Source organism: Pithys albifrons, chromosome 3 (assembly GCF_047495875.1).
Source record: "Pithys albifrons albifrons isolate INPA30051 chromosome 3, PitAlb_v1, whole genome shotgun sequence".
Taxonomy (NCBI): domain Eukaryota; kingdom Metazoa; phylum Chordata; class Aves; order Passeriformes; family Thamnophilidae; genus Pithys; species Pithys albifrons.
Genome location: NC_092460.1, coordinates 72,673,507 through 72,696,062, shown reverse-complemented (window position 1 = coordinate 72,696,062; position 22,556 = coordinate 72,673,507). Strand labels below are relative to the sequence as shown.

Here is a 22,556-nt window from a genome sequence, read left to right as displayed (position 1 = left end):
TTTTTATTCCTCCACCTTAGGGACTGTCCTCAGTCTTTCTTACCATGCTCAATGATAATCTGTGGTACAGGAAATTTCCTGGTTGACTTGAAAATAAAGTGGGATAAAAAGCTTCTCAGGTGATTCTCTACAATGAAACATGAGTAATATGGGCTAACTTTATCCTTATATTTCTTTTGCAAAATTGCAATGTCATTCATTCTTTCCAGACTTTTGATAATAAGAGATTTTAATAGCAAATGCTCAGGTCTAAATTCTTCTCTCAGAGGGAAGTTGCTGAGCCCTCCTGGCTCTACCTTAGTTACAGTGTTTTAGTACTGTGACTGGGAAAAGAACCTTCCTGTGAAATCCTATGGGTGAATAATAGGGCTAAATTATTATGAAAATGAGGGAAAATATACAAAAATACACGTTTTATTCCAACATATGAGTTGAAAGTTCATAGGATTTTCCCCATTGTCTTCAATGGAGCCTGAAGCCTTACAGTTACTTTCAGGATTTCAAAGCAGTAATTGCTATCTCAATATTCTTTCATCAGATTTGGAAATCTGATAGTTTGTATAGTTCATCAGTTCATTTAAACTGCAGATACTTTTAGGGTGAGATAAAAACCATGGGCAGAAATGACCCTTGATTTATAATTGAAGTAGCTCTTCCTCCAATCTCTGATGCCCAGGAGCAGCAGGCTTTCTGTGCTGATAAAGAACTGCTTCAGCAGCAGTTACCCCCACCAAAATCCTTCCTTGAAGCGTGCCTGTGCCTCTGTGTGTGTGTGGGGGGTGGGGTGTGTCTAGGTACATGTGACAAAGGAAGCAAGTGCTTTCCTATTTCAAATTACTTTTGCTACCTTACCAAGCAGAGAAAAAAAGAAGGTGGTGGAAGCTGCTGAAAACATGGACTGACCTGGAGACAAGGCACTGCTCATTTATTTGATCCATGACTGGGTGCATGCCCATTGTGATGCTATCACAGCTGTCTCCCATGTTCATGAGGCACTGCTGTTCCTGTGCTCCTCAGCCTCTCCTCACCACCCTAAAACTGGATTTCCCTCTTTGAAGCCATGACTGGAGTGGCTTTATGAAACCTGGAGCAGTAGGTGCTGAGACCTCAGAGGAGCAGAAAAAAATTATAGTTATGTTGTCTCATTAAGAATAATTAAGACAGTATGAGGATTGTGTTTTTCATTTCCTGATTATATTGGAACTAATAGTACTAATTGTAGGAATAATCCCATGTAAGGACATCAGTAACGTTTGAATTTATTTATCCATGTGTATCCATTTCCGTGGAGGTCTGGTATGCAGACAGCTGTTACCTTCGGATGAATTTAACAAATATGTCTGTATTACAGGTTGCTATATTTGAAAATTACTTCTGCTATGAACACAGTCACCTGTGCTGCCATCCTGGCAAAGAAAGATCATTTCTTAGTCCAGCACAAACAGAGAAAAGGGTGCCACTGCCTGGAACCATTTTGCCCGTGCCCTGACATTTCAGCAACACCCAAAGTGGGCCAGAAAGAACAATGTTGTTTTTTTCAAGTACTCCTACCACAGGGATCCTAAATCATTGTTTAATTAGTCACCTAATCTAAAAGAAGCCTAAAGGCTCTGAGGCCCATACCTGGCTGTCTCATCACTTTGACTGCATTTGCCCTGGTGAATAAAATGTGCCAAGGGCCCCAGAAGGACTTATAACCTTGCCCCTAAGCTGGCACCCCTAACACAGGGCAGCGCCCCAAACTGTCTCCTGAGACTGGCCTCTGCAACCCTTGCACAGTGCCTGACTGTGGTTTGGGAGGCTGCTCATAGGTCTTAGCCAAAACCATTTCAAGCCTCACAGTAGCAGATTAACAGAGACAATACCAGTTTAGCAGATCCCGAGCCAGCGTCAGGGCCTGTTCTCTGCCCAGTTTAATTTATGAATGGAGACATTACTGCCAGTGTTCAGACCGGAAATTCTGGGCCATATAATGAGATAAAGGAGATACATCAGGACTCTGGGACAGAACAAACATTATAAACAAGTAATGAGGGAAAAAATGGTTAAATTCAAAGATTGAGTGTTTTTTAATAATTTTCTATAACAGTTAGAAAGAAATTGATTCTAACCCTATGAGCGAAGGAATTAAAATCAATGGCTAGGTGATCAAAACCGGTATGAAAAGGACAATTAATTACTCAGGTATCTGATTTCCATTTTTGTGTGAGAGAATGTGATTTTGTACTGCAACAGAATATTGTATTATAGTGCATTGTCTTCAAGGAGAGAGACTATTTGATAGTGCAGTTCATTTGCTTATTTATGCTATGGCCATAATGGTAATCCAACAGAAACTGAATTTCTGTTTGGCAAGTCAGAAATGGTAGGTTGAGGGCGCTTTTCAGTAATATTTTGGTCTGTAGATGTTTTGTGAGGCATTGCCAATCTTTTGTTAAGTACATTATGGATAGATGTAACAGATCTGCCATCCCAGGTACAGTTCTAGAGGCAGAGTTTAATGTGCAGAGTTTTCTTTCTTGCTTTGGGAAAGAATTTGTCTCTGCTGCATTGCTCCCATGATGTCTGCTTAGTTATGGAAAAGAACCATTCATTAGTGGGTCTCAAAAGCCCTCATGGCTTTCCCAGAGGGATGCTCATGGGATTCAAAGTTTGAGGCAGGAATTGCAGACCTGGTGAGGACACACCTTGGCTCTGCCTCAGAAGTTATCCCAGAAAACAGCCTGTGATTTGGATCTGGACAGACCAAATCTGTCATTCTTTCCAAAAGTAATGGTGTCTCATCCACATGTGAGGGAGCCCACTGAAGAAACCCCTCAGAAAGCTTCATCGCCCTCTCCTCTAGAAGGTTTCTCACAGCGCTGGGGGGCAGCAATCTGGCCCTGTGTTTTCAATAGTGAAGTTATGTGGGGAATGTGTTAGGGGTTTCATGTTTCAGTGTGTCATGGGTTGTGCAGCAATGAGGGGTAGAATCCAAGCTGACTATTGATCCTAACTATGCTTTTCCAGATTTTGCTACGTTTTAGCTTTTCTTTCAGTGAAAGTGTTGTTTATACATACGTTGTTGTTTAAGGGAGCTCAACAAGAAATTTTCTTATCCTGACTGTATTTCCTTTGTGGTGTGGGAACAAAGACACCACTAGTACTGAGGACTTAAGGATTCTGTGCCCCGACGGATATCCCAGAACAGGAGGAAAAGAGAGGAGGAAGCCTCTTGAAGCGATATGAAACAGGCGTGCTCACACGTGCGCGTTATTTACCGGCACATCTGTGCAGCAGTCAGAGCCTGAGCGACTCGCTGCACCGCAGTCTGTCAACTCTCTCCCTCCGCCACCACAGCCCAACTTGACCTGGGGCTAGTGCCGGGACAGTGCCAGCACGGGGCAGGGCGGGGTACGCGGTCTGGGCGACGGTGGGTTTTTCCGCCTCGGTCCCTCACCCCGCCGCGCAGCGAGGATGCTCCGGGAGGGCGGAGATGGTGCCGGGGCTGGGCGTGGGGTGGTAGCGCCAGGGAGAGCGAGCTAATGCGAGAAGGTGGGGGGAGCCGCTGGGATCTCCGTCTCGGCGTTGCCGCCCGCCTACCCCGGCGCGGCCCCGCTCCTTCGCCCGCCCCTCGCCGCTCGCCCGCCCGCCGGGAGCGGTTCCCGCGGCGCCGGGCCAGGACCGCAGCGTCGAAAGTTTCGCGGTGCCCGGCCGCGCCATGGGCTTCGACACGTCGCGGTTCGCCGGGCCGGTGGCGGTGGAGCTGCAGTGCGGGCTGTGCAGGCGAGTGCTGGAGGAGCCGCTGTCCACGCCGTGCGGGCACGTTTTCTGCGCCGGCTGCCTGCTGCCCTGGGCGGCGCGGCGCCGCCGCTGCCCGCTGCGCTGCCGGCCGCTGGCGGCCGCCGAACTGCGCCCCGTCCTGCCCCTCCGCAGCCTCGTCCAGAAGCTGGAGGTCAAGTGCGACTACAGCCCACGGGGCTGTGGCCGCACGGTGCGGCTGCGTGAGCTGCCCGCCCACCTTGCGGCGTGCCGCTACGGACCGCCTGGCCCCGCCGAGCCGCAGCCGCGGGGCGGGCACCCCCCCGGCCTCTCGGGGCGCAGCGCGGCGGGGCAGCTGCGGGGCGGCGGAGCCCCAGAGCCGGGTGCCGAGCTGAAGAGGGAAGCCCTGCGCTGGAGCAGGAGGGAGAAGGCGCTGCTGGCGCAGCTGTTGACGCTGCAGAGCGAGGTGCAGCTGACGGCGCGGCGGTACCAGGCGAAGTTCGGCCAGTACATGAGCCACATCAGCAGCATCGCCCGGGACCTGGCGGGCAGCCAGCCTGGCAAGGTGAGTAGGACAGCGGGGATCGACGGGGCACCGCTCCCCGGCCTGCGCGCCTCCAGCTGTGCTCTCCTTGAACCTGCTTTCCCCGTGTCCGACTTGTGGTCGACTGGCCCTAGTGACCGTGCAGGCGGTGTCCCCGGGGACTGGCAGTCACCACCACGGCAGTCCGTGCCGGGACCCAGCCCGATCCTGCTGTGCATCCCCCGGGCGGTGCGAGCCGCCCCTTCTCGTCTCTCGCCGCCTTCGGGCAGATGGACGTGCCAGCCCTCACCGGGGATACGCTTCTTGTCAGTCTTTTCCTGCACCCTTCGGTGTCCGAAACCCTGCGCTGTGATGAGTCCAGCAGTGCCTGGCAGCGACGGTGTCGGAGCTCTTACTTGGCCGGAGAGGATGGGGAGTGGGCGGGAAGGGTGGTGGATTCACTCCTGGACTGGCAGGCGGCAGCCAGGTCCCGGTTCCTCCGAGCAGGGTGTCCCTATCAGGCATCCGCGCCTCGCAAGGACACGGTTGGTTTCCTGCTCAGTTTGCTCCAGCCTGGACTGGCGGCAGTTCAGGGGAGTGGAGCTGGCTCTTAACTTTTGTTAGAGCAGCTGGGAAGTTGTCTTAAAAAACTGGAGCGTAAACTTTGGAAACGATGATGAAAGGACAGCAAAGCTGTCGTTTGGTAGAATGGAATGACAGTTATCGCCCTTGATAGCAGAGGCTGGAGCAGTGCTGCGCTCTCCGTTAGGATCTGAGGGCGTTGCTCAGAGACCGACTCGGTTTCTTTCGGTGAAACAAACCATCGGAGAGTACCGGTGAGCTGGCTTCACTCGCTGTGATGGAGCTGGTTGATTTCAAGTGTTGCTGGAAGCTCACTGTGCAGGCTCAGGCAATGATAGTTGCAGCTGCGGTGAGGGGTGTTTTAATACAAAGAGATTTTCTTTTTACCCAAATCTTCCCGGATCCTGAGATGCAAAATCTCGAGTGGAAAAGGTCTGAGAAGCCAAACTCGCGCCTGAAGCAATGTAGTGTGCTGGGCATCTGACTGCCGTGTGGGAAAGGGGTAACGGGACGTTGTTCGCACAACATCTGCATGCTTAGGAACACAGGTCTCCCAGGTCTTCGTGTGATTGAGAAACCTTGTGTTCGAAGACTTGATTTTTTTTTTAAGTTTCTTTTCGTTAGCTAATCCATGAAGTTTAAGCTGCTGGATCTGAGAGGGATACTTGTACATTTGCTTCATCTCTTGGCGGATGTAATAAGGTCACGTGAAGTGGGGCAGCAGAGACTGTAAAGGAGTGTGGGGTATGCAAGGAAAGCGGTAACTGAAGAAGGGAGGAGAGATGAATGGACTTTCGGTAAGGAGCTGGCAGGAGGTGTGGGTGTAGGCGTGGAGCATCGCTTCTCCTGGGCAGCGGCGGAACATCTGCCCTTTCTGAGCGCTGTCAGGAGGTGTCGCTGTATGAACTGTCGCTCGGGGATCTGCCGCCTTTCAGAGCAAGGGAACGAATGAAAGGCAAGTTTTGGGGGAAACCTGTCAATAGAGTAAAAGTATACTTCATTAAAATCAAATAGATCATGAGTCAGTAAAACACGTCACTGTCACAGCTAGTTAAATATGGGCTTTAGCGTTAAATAACGTAACTTGCTGTGCTAAAGCCTCCAAATGGTTTTTAAACAAAATTATTTACCTGGTCCACTGAAAGAAAAGGTTTCTCTTTTTCATTTTTAACTTTGACTCCGTTTCTGCTTTTGAGCGTTTGCTTTGTATTTCGAACCTTATTCCGAAGACCCCATACACTTTACAGATGTGGTTTTGATGCTCGCTTTCTGGAGAGAAGTGAAAGTTTGGGATGAAGAGTTGGTTTTTATTTTCTATGTGTCTTCCATGAAAGTTGCTATGAAATGTATGCTTTGGGGTCTGAAAATTACAGTGCTGTGTATTTTGACTTGTATGTTTAATATTTGAAATTTTGACAGATTTTTGTATTTATATATTTTATGTATTTGTATATATATATAATTTATAGAGATTTCCAGACTCTTGGAGGTCTGAGATTTTTGTGTGGTACTGAGTAGTCCTTGCACCAAAACTCTGAACTTTTTTTTTCTGTTCAGCTGAAGGCAATCTGAAGATAATCAGGTGTTACTTGTTAACTTTTCAGTGACACCTGACTTTCCTTGTTTTGTTTTTTTATTTCCATTGCCAAGTCTTTTCAGCCCAATTTTCATTTAAGCCTTTACTTCTATATTCTCCAGCTGAAAATCTTTTGTAGATTAGTGCTCTCATTTAAGAACTTAGTCTTGGGTTTGTGTTCTTTAACAACATTTCACCTCTTTCTTCTTAGGGAGGTGAACCCAAACCATTAACGATCATGCTACACCGAGAAAATGATACCTTGGGATTCAATATTATAGGAGGACGACCCGATCAGGTAATGAGAAAAGTAACTGTAGGTAATTTTGACCATACTTTCTTGTATTATATACAATGTTGCTAATTAAAGAGTTACTTTTGATGACAGTAAGTATGGAATCAGTTCCATAGACAGGAGAACTATATATTATCAGATGTAATTGGCATTATTTTTTTAAATACATAATCTTGTGAAGATTGGGGTATTGTCATTTTCAGGAATGATGTTCACAGTGTTTTTGCTTTAAAATTTTAGGCTGATGTTCCCATGTAATATTCATGCAGACTGTTCAATGGAAATCTCTGGGACTATTTATAAGAGTCATTGTTGCAGGATTAAGCCATTGGAATTGTGTGAAACAGGCCTGTTTTTTTTTTTTCATTTAAAGGAGAGAAGAAAATTTGCTTGTGTAACTCAGATAATTGAAGCACATGTCCTGCTTTCACATGCCTTCTATCCATTTTTTCTTTGTGAATTGAAACAGTTTGCATTGATGCTGTATCTTAAATCAATCCAATCTCATCAGCTGAGATTTAAAAAGTTTACTGCAAACCACAGAATATGTGTAAGGGTCACTAACACCCACCTAGAATATGCACATGAATTTTCTTGCTATTTTTTTTAATTCATCTTTCCCAAAGCATTAATCAGAACTATCATTACATATGAAGGGTACAGAAACCTGTTAAACTGGAAGATTAATAGTTGATTAAAAAGGCATGGTAATAATTATGTACTGATCAGGTTCTCGTTAAGTGGGAGAATTGTAGCCTCTTGCTATTATTGAGAAGGGGAGTGGGACCCTATATATTAGTTTGACAATTTTCTGCTCTAGAGCTATATTTAGTGGTGCCAAAGAGTCTGTTCCCATTAGCCTAAGTCCACTGTCTGTGCTCCAGAATTACTGTTGCCTGTGGGTAAATATGAAGACCAGAACTTATCAGATGTTGGTACTGTAAATCCAAAGCAAGAGTTTCTTAGATTTTCCAGAGGAAGGATGAGACAACATCCCTAGGTGGCTACAAGTTAAAATACACATGCTTTGATTATATTGCTATTTTGAGTGTACCAGTAATAAAATCCAGACAGTCTTTAGTTTGGATTACATTATGACTTCTGTTATTTACATCTGTAGAAAAAAACTGCAGGGAAATGGGAGCATTTATTCAGTTTTCTTGGGATAACAGTTTAATTTCTTTAAAGTACTTAAGTGCTGACAGTGTATATTGCAACAGTTTTATATATTAAAAACTGTCAGGCTTTTTGAATTAATATTCTGGAAGTTTAAGGGGTAAATGATAAATATATAAAGGTTCATAGCACTGTTTTTTGAGAGAACTGCTGACTGGAGAGAAGGAAATGGTCATGGATTTCCATTAACACTTGTATTTTGAAAAGGAGAAGTTGGAGGAGCTGTGAGGCAGGGCTGGGTGTCAGGTGTTTTTGAGTCTTTGAAGTTCAGTTTGGAATTTTTTTGTGTTTCATTCTTATTTTGATAAATGTGAATACTACAGGTGTTTGATTTGCATTTTCCAGATATCACTATAAGATCTCACTCAGCATATCTGGAGCCAAAGGGTAGGACAGGAAAAAAAGGCTTGCGTTTACTCAAATACTGAAAATACAAAATTCTGCTCAAAAACTTAATTTCTGGAACAGGAATCGTTTGGTAACAAGACAGAGTTCCTGAGGGTGCTCCCTATATTCAAAGAAAAAGTGCCCTTGAAAGTGTTGGCTCTTGGAGCAGAAGAGCAGAACAGTGTGTGTGTGGCTCAGCTTCAAGAACGAAGATTTGGGAAGGGCTGTCCCCACGTGGGTGTGCCCTTCCAGCCTGTGCAGTGGATTTTAGGTGAGGCTCAGCGTGCGCAGAACTGGCCCCACTGTTTGAGTCCTGAGGTTCATCTGCCACGGCCAAGCGAGCTTGGACAGTGCCAGTGAAGTCCTCAGGACTAGAACCTACAGCACCTGGCATTTCCCGGGAGGTCTCCCATCCAAGTACTAATCCGGGGCTGACCCTGCTTAGCTTCCGAGATCTGACGGGATCAAATGTTATTAGTCACCTTTATGGGGATGTGTTTCATCATCACATGTTGTTTGTGTTTTATAAGTACAGTGCACATTTTCTCCATGAGAAAGCAGGTGACTCTTGGTGTCTTGGGGAATGTACGTACATACTTCCCGTTGGCTGTGTTTCGTTTCAGTCCATAATAGGCTTCCCCATTGTTCAGCTTCTACTTGAAGGAAGGCAGCGAGGAAAGGAACAATTCATCACAGGCCTGTCTTTTAATTTGTCAGAAATGGGCTCACCTCACATATGTGTGTTTCTGGGAGGTGATTCATAGCCCTGTCTGGCTGAGAGGACTTTCCCTGGAGGACACCAGTCACAGCCAGGCTGGAGGGAGGTGTGTGCTGTCCATACAGCTGCCGCACAGCCTGTGTAGTCTGTGTGACGTGATGCTGGGGCTCAGTGTGCCTTGTGCTGTGTTTGTCCCTGAGCAGTGGTGGGTACCAGCACATGCAACCAATGAAATACTGAAATACCCTTTTTTTTCTAACAGGTCACACATTGCTCTTGAAAAAGCCAGTGAAATTTCTGATGAAAAGAAATACAATTTTATGTGGGTGAAGGTGTTGTAATTGAGCTTCTTGTTTTCTTAAGCTGAAAAGAAACCATGTCCCTCCTGCATTTTCATTAATGGCTATTATGCTTCTTTTTTCAAAGTTTCATTTCTCACTGCTTAGATCGGAAGTGAGTGGAGGTCTGTTTCTTCACCATTTCAAAATATTGTTGGAACTGTTAATAAGTTTCCTTTTGCATTTTACCAGCCACCTATGAGTCTCTGTGACAAAGGAGAAAAAAAGAGTTTATGAAATCATAGTCTTGACTAACGTTATGTTGAACAAATATTTATTGACCTGAAATCTACCTTTGTTGACTCTCCACAAGACTGTTGCTACATATGCTTTAAATATGCCTTTATAATTTTTTTAATTAAAAAATTTGTAACACGTTTTCCCCATGGGTGTATAAGACTTAGACACCTGGGGGAATATGAACTGTGCTGTTGGTCAGAGATTCACCAGTCACAGAAGAAAAATAAGTATCATATAAATGGCTATCTAAAGCATAAATCAACTGGAAAAAGTTTCCTTCATTTATTGCTATCTAGATTATTATTTTATAAACACTTAAAAGCCCTTAAGTAGGCAGTGTCAGCTTGGCATTATTTCTTTAATAATAATTATTTAAAACTACTCTTATCTATCATTTGATGAAATAAAGTAATTCCAGGATGTGCAGCAACATCAGTTATATTGTTGCAGCTGTGATAGATAACTTTTCTGTTTTAAATTCGACCTTATGTGAGTTGTACTTAGTGATGTCTAGAGATCAACTGGAAATGGGTTCTCTTTTTGTCCACAGCTGAATCTGCACATACTTCATAGTTGAGCAGGTTCTCAATCTCCCATGTGAATAGGATTTATGAGGTTAACCACTTTCAACCAAATCCTATCACTGTTACTCAGAAAACTAATGACACTTTGTTCCTTGGAGCTTTATTTTCAAATGTGGTAAAGAAACTTTCAAGCAGCAGTACTGCAAGAGCCCTTTCCTGAGAGAACCACTTGTGTATCCATTTTTATGTGTATCTTCCTCTGTGTATGTTTGTGTGGTAGTCAGTGCCTGCTGTGAAGTCTGAGGTTTGCTCAAAGTGTTTTAGCTGGGATCGGATTACCATTGCACCCTGTGTCTTTAGACTAAAATAACCAGAAGTAAATGGATAATCTTACAAAAATTGCTGGAATAGCTCATTAATTCTGTCCTGTTGATTAATGACTACTTTGTGTTAAACAGTTTAAAAAAAGAAAAATAAAAATCCCGAGGAGCTTAATTCTTAGCTAGAAAAGTAAAGTGAATTTATGTTTTTCATTGCTGCTGATTTTAGTAGTGTCTCATTTCTTGCACTAATGTGACTCTTTTTGCAACTTCCCTATTACCTGGTACAGAATGATCAGGAGGAATCTGCTGAGGGAATTTATGTGTCAAGAATTTTGGAAAATGGACCTGCAGACAAAGCAGAAGGCCTGCAAATTCATGACAAGATTATTGAGGTAAGAAAAAACCCACACCAGTGGATTAGTCTGTCATATTATCAGATTAATAAAGGATTTTATGGTTTTTACACTAAGTATGTTGTAATTTTCTTCTTTTGCTGTGTCTGAACATGATTCTTGTACATTGAACTGCTTGAACATTTCTTAGAATTGAAGACACACGATGGATTTTTCCAACAAGTAATAAATTTATTTTTATTGATGTTGGGATTAAGCTGATCTAAGCAAAACAAAAGTGTTGATGCTTAAATAACAAGCAAGAGAGGCATTTTGAGTTTCTTTGCATTAAGTTGAGAAGAAGGCAAGCAAATGACTTGAAATTTGCAGGTTTAGTGAAACTGATTTTGTCCTGTGTAATAAGTATTACTGTTGTGACTCTGGGACACAGCATAGAAGCTGTGCTGGCAAGCATTCCTGTGAACCCTCTTGAGCAATTAGAGGAAGCACTTTCTGCTGTGTGATCAGAAGAAGGTCATTCATTGTTCTCACCAGGACCAACATATCTCATTCATGGTCATGCTAGCATGTGCTAGCATGGAAATTTAATGTTCTTCCTGCTTTGTATGCAGTTTTTCCCATAAAAAAGTATAAACAATAAAAAATATCAGTAACTCGGAAGAATAGGTTGCTGTTTAGCCTACATGTGTAACTGTACCTAGTCCTGTGAGAAGACTCAAGGGAACAGTTTCAAGCAGTGACCATAATAGGCTCCTTAGGGTGCTGTCAAAATGGATTTCATATCACAGCTCTAATGCAGCTCTGAGTGACAGCACATACCACTAGCTGCTGGGTTTGTTTAGGCCATGTCATTCCAGCCTTGGACGTTTAGGGGAGGCTTATGTGTATGGTGTGAACTTGCCAGTTGGATGGGTGCTTGAACAAAGACATGAAATAAGTGTATTGGAAGACAAATGCAGAGAGCTGCTGCTGGTGTCTTGCATTATATTACTGTTCAGGAGTAGAAAGATAAGCTAAGAATGTTTGGATGATGGCATTGCTCTTGATGTTGGGAGCCTAGAGCAGTGTGTGAAATCAAATTAATACATTTTCTTACCTGGCAGATACATATATCTTTAGTAGAAACCAAGTGGGCTGAGCAGAACTGAATTTGCAGCGTAGGACCTCCCCAAGGTATTCAAAAGCTTTCACATCCAAATTTTTTTTTGTAACAACAGCCTTATGCTGTAAAAATCTATTTTCTTCTGACATTACTATTTCACTTAGCATATTGGATTGGGTTTTTTTACAGACTAATCAGCTATATGGTTTCGTGCATTGGCTCAACACTTCCTGACTTATTTTATTGTGCTTTTACAGTGCCTTGATTTTTAAGACAAAGTGGAGTGTTTTTGGAGAAAGGAAGAATAAAGTCACAAACCAGCATTAATTAAACATGAGGTCATTTCTGAAAATGCCACCATAACCGATGCTTGATTTTTATCTGCTGAAAAACTCTGGCTGCATAAAATCATACTGAAACAGAATTCAGTCCTATGTGGTCCAGTCTAGTTTAAGTATTCAAAGAGATCTGAATGGAGCACCCTTTTTGCCATATTAATATGCAATAGCTTTCTATATAATGCTTTGTATTCAGGCAGGCCTTGAAGTGTTCAGGGTTAGGCCAAATATTTTACTAAATGTTTCAGTGTTTCAACATTTGTCAGATCAAACCGAATAGAGGAGGAGAAATAATAACATTTAGACTTTCTAAAAGAAATGCAAGATACATGCTAGATACAGGAAGCAACTTGAGTCAGAACATTGAATTTTTCATTGCCCGTGCATAGCTATTGATGTCTTCTTGCAGTAGTATGCCCTGCCCAACGCTGCTGTGGTTGGTTGTGAAGGATCAATATGAAAGCTTTTGCTGTGAGGGAATAATCTGGATGCTGTAACTAATTCAAAAATATTGTCAGATACATGGAATGTGAGTTTTGGTGAGAAGCTGATCAGAAGTGAGACTTATTATTGCTTGCTTTTCACTTATTTGGTGATCTGATCTGATGGGTGTTATTTTGAGACCGTTCTTCAATAATCAAGAGCAAAAGAAGTGATGGTGTTTGAAGAGCCCTTAATAGCTGAAGTAATTTGTTTGGTAGTGTGATGCTCAGGGTGTTTCTAGCAACGTGTATCTGATGGGATAATGGAAAACACTATCCTGTTAGATCAGGAGGAAATCTCTTCTCAAGATGTTGCAAAATAAAGAAGGTAATTTGTTTCTGTGGTTTATCACATTTAACAATTATTAACTGTGTGTGGCTGACTACAGGGAGTGGTGCATATTTCAGATGACCATCTCATAGGTAAACTAGTACATCAAATGGATTTCATAGTCCTATGACATTGGCAGGTGGAATTGTGCGCCAAGGCTTGCAGACTTAAGTAGTATTGCTTTTTGCTTTATAGCTGTCATTATGACAGCAACATTGCCAAATAATTGTTAAGAGTATTTGGAAAGATGCCAATGGGAGAAATCAGATCCCTTTCTTAAGGTATTTATTCCAAGTGTAAAAATGCCACACAAATGAGTTGGGTTACTGGAGCGTTTTGAGATCAATGTGCCCAGGCCATAGAGACTCTGACACTTCCATTTGAAAAAGGTTGGTTTTTATTTTGGGCTTTACCTTCAGCCGAGCATATTTTGTGCCTGATGACCTGAAAGCTGAAACAAACACCTATGGGCTGGCAGGGTGGTGGTAGGTGAGGCTGACAGGGTGAGGTGAAGGATGAGAGCCCCAGGTACCCTGTGGCAAGGAACTACAGCTCTTCACAGGGGATGGTCAGAGGACCCTTGCTGATCATTTTCACTGTTCTGAAGAAGAGATTTCAGGAACAGTGTGGCCCTCTCTATTCAAAGTTAACTATTCTGTGAAAAAATTACTTGTTTAGACAGTGTAAAACTGACCTGGGACAGCAATGTGCACAAGCAGATTGGTGATATGTACTTCCAGGAGTCCTAATACAAGCTCCAAATGATCATTACTTGTTCATCAAGGAGAACCCCTTCCTCATGAATTACTTCTACATAGCAGGTTCTTCTAGATGGCATGGTCTTCTGCTGCTTTCAGAAGCCTTTATGCAAAAATCTAGCTTCCTAAATTGACACAGTGCATTATGTGTTCCAGGACTAAACACTGTTCACATGCTATAAAAAGCATCTCATAAAATGAGATGCAGCATTGGTGTTTGAGACTCACAACGTGAAAGCCTTCAATATGAGCAGTGGTATAAACCTACCAGACCTCTAACTTTTGGATCTCTGTCTTCTTCATTTCCACCCTGCCTATGAATCCCCATCAGGAGTAGAAAGCTGTGCACAGGACCATCTATTAGTCTGTGCTGGTTCAAAGAATTCTGGTTGCTGCTGGGAGAAAATACAAAGTATGTTTAAAATGGTTCACAGCTGTATAGCTCAACATCAGTTCATCTCCTCTGCATGCTAATCTTTCTTACTGAATAAGTTCATCGCTCATCTTTGTTTCTGCTAATTGCCTCCTCAAGGCAGCATAAAACAGTTATGATCCTTGGCAGTGTTACTGATACACAGAAGTGTTATACCTGCTGCTATTTTTTTATCCATATTTATAAATCTGAACAGTTAACACTGGAAGTAGCTCTTTCCATATGGAGGAAAATTTGACCCTGAATTTGCAATCAGTTCAGCTTCACGTAAGTGTGACACCAGAGCTCCAGGCATAGTAGTTAATGCCTAGTTAATAAGTCATTCAGAACTAGTTCTTTACGCTTGCTTTGAGTTGCTTTTTCTTTGTGTGATATTAAATTTTACAGAAATTGGTATGTCATTTCCTCTACTTTGGAGCCCAACTTTAGGGAACCCCCTCCACCCCCCAGTGACTGATTTTTCTCATCTCCTCTTCCATTCTGTAAGTTACAGTGTCTTGCAAAATACTGTTGAATTACTAAAGTGGGATATGCTGATTTTACCTTTTGATTTCAGTGTTGTACATTAAATACATGACCAGGACAGAATTTGCAATCCTATGGAATTCCTGATTTATTCATTTTTCTTTTCCTTAGAAAGAGCAATATTTTATCAATTTGAGGGAAAAGAGCAACTGCTAATTTCCATTGCCAAGGTATGTTTGCCAAATAAAAACCTTGTGTGCAAATAAAAAGGGCTCAGTCTGAAAATAAGATATTCATATGTGGAACTGTAAGCACATCGTCATCAGAGAGGCTCAAGTGATTTTTCTGTTCTTCGCGCTGCAAGGAAAAGGCTTCTGTTCTTTTACTCTCAAGTGAAATGAGAATATTGGACCTTCTGCATTTTAGTCAGTTGATTCTCATTAATTTCATGGCTAAGAAGTAGGCATGATGGAGAAGGGAAAGGAAAACATTTTTAATCTGGGATCTTTGTCTTTGAAAAATGAGATGCATGCATATATATACCATGACTGTGTATATTTTGTTTATGCAGCCGGAGCTCCAGAAGTAGATAATAAATAAGACTTCATCCCTTATTCCATGTTTCCCTTTGTTCTGTTCACTTTTTTTGGAGAGTACTTGCACAATGGCTTTCAAGCACATGTCAGCAAAGACAGTTTCAATAAAGATGAAGTCTTAAGGCTTATCCTGGCAGAATAACTTACATCTGCTAAGCGCCTACACAGAAACTTTTTTAACTATTGCCAGACTGCTGACTGTGCTGTGTGTCAGCCCTGTGGTGTTTTATCTTCTGCATGTTTCTGTCATTGCACTCACTATGTTGCTTAAGCAAAATCTTTGATACTAGTCATGTTTATTTGGCTAAGTATCTCCACTGTCAGATTATGTCTGTAGAAGTAGTGAGTTTTAAAATGTCTTGCTGGGATCAGAGCTAAAAGATTTGGGATGACTTTGAACCAAAGCTGCACCAGATGTGGCTTGCAAGATCTGTCTAGTAGCTAAGAAAACTTAAAATAGCTAATTTTAGTGGTGTGAATTCAGTGTATCTAAATATCCCCAAAAGTAACCTTAGGTATATTCTCTTAAATATGTAACAAATTCATAATGTTTTGTTGCAGGTAACCAGGTTTAGCACCTGCAATGATTAGGCAACTCGTAATTAAGCTGAACGACTCTGACATAATAAATTAGTTATGCCATAGGCTTAGAAATGTCTGTAGCATATTTTCACCTCTCCCTCGCTTGTTGGAGTATCGGTTTTTGGACATCTGAAGTCTTTCATCTGTCCAAAAAAATTTTCAAAATCAGGTGAGACCAGATCTGTGCATGGCTTCAGTTCAATGGGAGCTACTGCCCCCACCACCTGTTTTTACTTAACAGAAAGTCTTAGAGTGCTTCTTGAAGAAGTGAGAGCACCAAGTTGTGATCTCTGCCCTGTCTGCAAAGGGTTGAGCTTACCTATTCAGGTAATTGTCCTTGTTGGTAAGGCAGAGGCTGTCCTGTGTTAGACCAGCATCCACCCATCCTCCTCAAATGGAGCTTGGTGCCAGCAGGTATACTGAGAGTCAGGATTATCTAGTGACAATCTATTGTGAAACAGACACTAGTTCCAGGGAGCTGTATCTGGAATACTGCCCTTTTCCAGGTAAGTCCTTGTAACAAAACATTAGAATGTTCCTCTTTCTTGCACAGTCTTGTGTCTTATATGACACTTCCTTTAATGATACTTGCATTTCTGACTTCATAGTGCCTTGATTTTGAGAGGGGAGGTAGCAAATGCTGTTAACCAGGACATCCTCTAGCTAGGATGCTTCCCTAGGTATGAAAGGGTGGGTTCCTCTGACTGAATAAATACCAGTTGCAGGGGTTTTCCTCCTCCTGGTCTTTGTTCTAGCTGCTTTGTTATCTAAAAGGTATTTACTGCTGCTGATGCCCACATATGCTGTACAGGCTGGATCTCACATAGGTAAAGACTTCAGTATTCAAGGTACTGTCTGTTTTAGAAGTTGACAATTCACTGTAATTTTCCTGTAATTCCTGAATTTTGTATGTTGTTGCCTGAATCCACAGGTACCACTACCCTAAATTTGACTGGACTTGCTGTAGGTCGTTAGGGTGCCTGCATTCCTTTCTATTTACTGAAGTACAAATGTCGTGTTTAGAAAAACAGATTATGTTCCTTGCAAAAAGCACTTAAAATTCCAGCAATTCACTGTCTGTGTTTTAGAAAGAAAAAGTGAGACACTTGTTTTTTCATTGTGAAGTATGTTAGAGGATGGACTTCTGAGATAATTACACTTCCATATGTAATGTTTTCTTGCAAATCTTACTGGCTTCACAAAATACTTTCTATCCTGAAGAACAGCAACACATAAAACAAAATTAGATTTAAGTGGTGAATTTGATGTTAATAGGGTAATATGGAAGAATGCCTTAAGGTTTTGTGATCAGAAAATTCAGTATTTGATCCCTTAGCTGAGAGAATAGTCTTACATTCATAAACAGGAAAATTATTATTTTGCTACCTATGTAATTGTGGCATGATGAAAAAGTTCAAAAAAGCCTTGACTTCTAAGAGGTGGGGTTTTTTTGTTATTGTTTGTTTGTTTTTAATTTGAGGTATAAACGGAGAAGTTTCTATCAACTGAGCCCTTGTTCTGAATGCAGCTCTAGAGGCACACCCTGTAGGAATGTTTCCTGTCTGTGTTCATGTGGGCTTATTCTCACAGACAAACCAGGCATGTGTGCAAGTATTATGCTACATTATGTTTGTGGAAATATGTATGCTCACAATGCTTTTATCTAATAAAAGGGCAGAAATGCCAAACATGTGGTTGGAATATGACCACCAGATGAACTCTCCAACCTGTTTATTTGCAGAATTGGTATATTCAAGAGATAAGGCAGCTTTGTCCTTTTCAGCAAATCTCTTCAGCTTGTGAGTCTTCTCTTTTGAGACGCAGCTGTCTGGCATACTGTGCCTTTGTATGTGCCTCAATGGTTCTTTGCAAGGGGGTCCCAGTAAGCAAAGCCAAGGAGAAGCTACAGTAGCCGGAACAGGGCACAAAGCAGATGGGGCAGAAGGCACAGAGTGTGAGTACTTCTGAAATATGATACAGCATAAAAAGTGTCAAGAGAGCACGTGAAGTTGAAGTAGTGAAAATTTTCCTTTACAATGGGTTTTAGGCTACTTCTATGCTGGACCTTTGTCTAGGTGGCTTAGGTTAAGCATGATAAAAGAGGCTTCAAGATCTTACATGAACATGAATGTGCATAAGCAGTCTCTCCACAAGTTATTTCTGTTTTACTCTGATTGTGGGGGATCTCTACAGCAGGTGGATCACTGTAGGAGCAGAAGGGGAAGAGTGAAGCAGATTATGCAAGGAAAAAGAAAAACAAGGGAGACTTTACAATTAAAGAGTATAAAGCACCCACCTTATGTTTCCATAAAAGGGCTTTTCAGTGCTTGCTCATAAATAAGAAGTGTGGGAGAAATGTAGGAATAGGGGTAACTGAATTGTGAAATAGGATCAACTATACACATTGCCATGAAATCTGATAGGTAAATAAGGAGGAACAGTATTGGAGCAGAACTATGATTATAAATTTGCAGATGACACCAAGTTGGGAGGGAGTATTGATCTGCTGGAGGGTAAGGGGGCTCTGCAGTGGGACCTGGACAGGCTGGATAGATGGGCCGAATCCGATGGGATGAGGTTTAACAAGACCAAGTGCCAGGTCCTGCACTTTGGCCACAAGAACCCCCTGCAGCACTGCAGGATAGGGACAGAGTGGCTGGAGAGTGGCCAGGCAGAAAGGGACTTGGGGTTCCTGATTGACAGCAGGCTGAACATGATCCAGCAGTGTGCCCATGTAGCCAAGAAGGCCAATGGCATCATGGCCTGTATCAGGAATAGCATGGCCAGCAGGACCAGGGATGTGTTTCTTCCCCTACACTTGGCACTGGTGAGGCTGCACCTTGAGTACTTTGTCCAGTTCTGGGCCTCTCAGTTCAGAGAAGCTATTGAGGTGCTGGAGTGGGTCCAGAGAAGAGCAATGAGGCTGGTGAAGGGACTTATATGAGAAGAGCCTGAGGGCGCTGGGGTTCTTTAGCATGGAGGAGACTCAGGAGAGATCATCTCACTCTGTACAACTACCTGAAAGGGGGTTGTAGCCAGCTGGGGGTTGGCCTCTTGTGTGAGGCAACCAGCAGTAGAGCAAGAGGGCGCACGAGCTTAAGCTATGCCAGGGGAAGTTGAAGTTAGTCATTAGAAAAGCTCTTTACAAAAAGAGTGGTAAGGCATTGGAACGGGCTGGCCAGGGAGGTCATTGAGTCACCGTCCCTGGACTCAGTGATCTCAGAGATCTTTTCCAACCTAGTTGATACTATGATTCTATAACTACTGTATCTGGAGAATTGGGCAGTAGCCAAATTGGCAACCCAGTAGTGCTGGTAGGTAGAAAGGATTTTGGTTAAGCTGTGGAAATGCTGACTAATGTAAGAATTTGCAAGATCCCATAAATGCTGTTGCTTCCATGGGCTGCAGATCCTTAGGCACTCTGTGAAGGCCTGCTCATACCCATCTCCTTTATAAAGTGTCTATTCTCACCCTGAAGTATAATTTGTCAGAAATTTGGCAAGTTGAAACTCAGGATCTTCCTAGATGCTCTATTTGAGATTGACTTTGCTATGTATCATCTTTCTCTTCCTTTCCATGAGTTTTTTGGGGTTTTTTAAACTTTAAAGTAAACTTTGCAAAACAACAGGATTTTAGCACGCTCCCATCTTGCCCAGCAGTGAGAGCAATGCAATTCTATATGTAGTTTTATAGTAGTACATTTGGAGGAAATTTTTTTCATATGATGTTTTAGAGGTGTTTATAAGCACTTTCAGGAATGCATTCAACAACTTGACCAACATCTGTCAAATGCTGCTGCATTCATCACTTTCCCATTAAAAGAAGGGTTAACGCAGAGAAGTGGTTTGTTTAGGAATTTTTCAAATAATTACATACACACATAGGCAGTTAAATGCCACCCTGACACCTGATCCCATCCGATCTTGAAAATTAAGCAGGGTCAGGCCTGGTTAGTACTTGGATGGGAGACCTCCTGGGAATAGTGGGTGCTGTAGGTTCTAGACCTGAGGACTTCACTGTCACTGTCCAAGCTCGCTCGGCCATGGCCGATGAACCTGAGGAGTTAAAGGGTGGGGCCAGTTCCATGCACACTGTGCCCCACCTAAAAAATCCACTGTGCAGGCTCGAAGGACACACCCCTGTGGGTGGAGCCCTTTCCAAATCTTCATTTGCAAAGCCAAGCCATGACATACACACATATTTACATGTCAGTGCCTGTTTATGATAGAGAAGACAAGGTCATAGAAATGCATCTTTGTATTTGTAGCTGGAGGTGGTAATGTTTTGTGGCAAATACCCTTCTTTTTGGTCTTTGCTCTGGGCATACTCTTCAGTCAGCCCTGAAGAAAGTGCTTTCTCATCCATTAACAAGTCAAAGCTCCATAACAACTGGGCTGTAGGTGTGATTGTGTACCACTGCCTTAATCTTGGACTAAGTCTGTTTTACTGATACAGTGGACTTGATGGTTGCTGTGGAGCTCAGGAACACTAACCTGATGAACTATGGAAGGTTTGAGAGGAGGAAATACATTTTCCAATGATTTTCTTTAACCTTTTCAGTTATGTAGTGAATAGAAAAGGTCAGAAACTTCAGCGAGCACTTCAGGATATATCAGGGAGAGCTAACCCTTTGAGGCCCATATGAAGAAGACTAGAGGGAATAACTGATGGTAAGCCCGGCTCTGAAAAGCTTTGTTAAAGTCTGAGACCATGCTGAATTTGTTGTTTAGAACTGAATGATGTGAGAGAAAGCTGTGCCTCCAATGGCACATGGTGCTGGCACCCCAGAAGCTCTTGGCATTTTCAGAAAGTGAAAAGAGCCTTGTTCAGCTTTTCATGAAGGTTGTTCTTTATTGTAGTTGAGACAACTTCACAGTTAGAGGAGATGACAGCTTACATGTGTTGTGTGAATGCAGTATTTTATCTTAAAGCACTGAACTGTTTGTTGCAATCCAAGGATATATGCTCCAAAAACTTTGATTTCTTTTGCCCTTTTTCTTAACCAGCTAGTTATATTTGTAAGGAATAGCTAATTGCAGTTCTCTATAATTGGAGGCTGAATTAAAAAAAAATAATTGGTATCTGCCAGTGCAGAGCCAAAATGAAGTAATTATTCAAGACTTCACTTGAAAAATTAATAACCCAGTTTTTAAGAAGCTGTGAAATGCAGCAGTGTGTTGAACAGGAGGATGTTCCTCCTTAGAACTTTTGAATAGGAATAATAAAAAGCATGTACAACACTATGCTTTCCAAATGCTTTGAAAATTGAAGTGATAATGTTAAAAAAAAAAAAAAAGAAAAGCTGTTATTTGGGAACTTATCTCCAAAATGCAAAATTGTGCACTATTTAAAACCATACTGTAATGGAGAAACAATTTTCAAACTGGCAAGAGCAGATGTGATCTCTTCAAACCACCATCAAAGACTATGTTAAGTAAAATCAAAATATGCTACTCAAAATGCATTTGTTACTAAAACACAGACATTTTAGTAAATATATGTTTTGTTTAGAATTGCAAATCTGATGTCTTTTTGCAACTTTGTATGTAGACTCAACTTGATTGAATCACTGCTGCTGTAGGAAAGGAGCACAGAATGACTCAACACTGTTTCTTGGCTGCAATGTTTATTTACATAGTAAGTTTATATATGTTATTTACAGGATATGATTTACATATTCTTTTCTTTGAGGAACATATTTGTCTTTCAAGTAGCTAGACTGGGAAATAGGAAGGGGAGAGGGAAAAATTACAGGAAACAATTAATTCAGAACTATTGACATTCTGCTGGTTTCTACTTGGTTTTTAGGTATGAATACCTTATTTGAACATCACTGTATTCCAAATACCTATCAAGTGGTTTAACAGCTTTAAAATCAGCTGAATTATGAATCTGTGTGCCTAGAAGTATGCACCTAATGAAGGACAAGTTCTGAAATGGGTTGATACAGAATATAAGGTTTTTTCCCCATCATCTCTCTTTTCCTCGCCATTTGGAGCATCTAATGTTTGAGGGACCCCATGGCTCAGAGCTTGCCCATCTGTTTCTAAGTACAGTCTTTCAATCTTGCATTTGTTTCTTTAAGCATGTTGATCAAGTGGGTAAATATCTGAAGTCCTTCCAGCAGCTTGTGGGAAGGAGGCATGCTATTTTAAATGGAAGGGATTTGCTGTCTTGAATGAATTAAAACATCTGGATCCCTACACTTCTCTGTTACAGTCTGATTGATTTTGGCTGGTCTTTGGCAGAGGGCAAATATGGATCCATATGGTCATCATGCTGTCAGCAAGCTTTTTCAGCACATACCTCTGCCTACCCCCAGCTTTCTCTGAATGGTAGCTGCTACTGTGACCTGAAAGATAAATGTTCCAGTAGCTTTCAGGCTGTTGTGCCCTTCTTGAATGGATTATTTGCATTTTTTGCATGGTTCACCATCCAGCATCTGAACCAAAAAGCTGAATCCTTTTCACTTCCCCTGAAGTGCTCAGAGCTCCAGTCCAAATCAGACACCTTGTCCTGGTGCCAGATGTGTAGCAGCACTTTCTGACTTACACTTTGTCCCTTGCATCTTGTTTTCTTAATTTCTTCATGAAATCTCTAAGTGCTCAGTACAACTGGGTTTTAGCATGCTCTAAGTGTGTGATTAAATGGAAAACTGGGTGTTCTGAGAAGTTTTAAACAGAAATTTACTTC

General features: G+C 42.2%; 1 protein-coding gene across 1 annotated transcript in view; it reads left to right on the top strand.

Annotated features, from left to right (window-relative positions):
- Positions 1–3,700: 3,700 nt before the first annotated feature.
- Positions 3,701–22,556, top strand: part of PDZRN4 (PDZ domain containing ring finger 4) — a 235,610-nt gene continuing 216,754 nt past the window's right edge. Inside the window, exons 1-3 of the mRNA XM_071549986.1 lie at positions 3,701–4,306; positions 6,634–6,720; positions 10,711–10,815. Coding sequence (XP_071406087.1) covers positions 3,701–4,306; positions 6,634–6,720; positions 10,711–10,815 — 798 coding nt within the window. The remainder of the gene's footprint in view (positions 4,307–6,633; positions 6,721–10,710; positions 10,816–22,556) is intronic.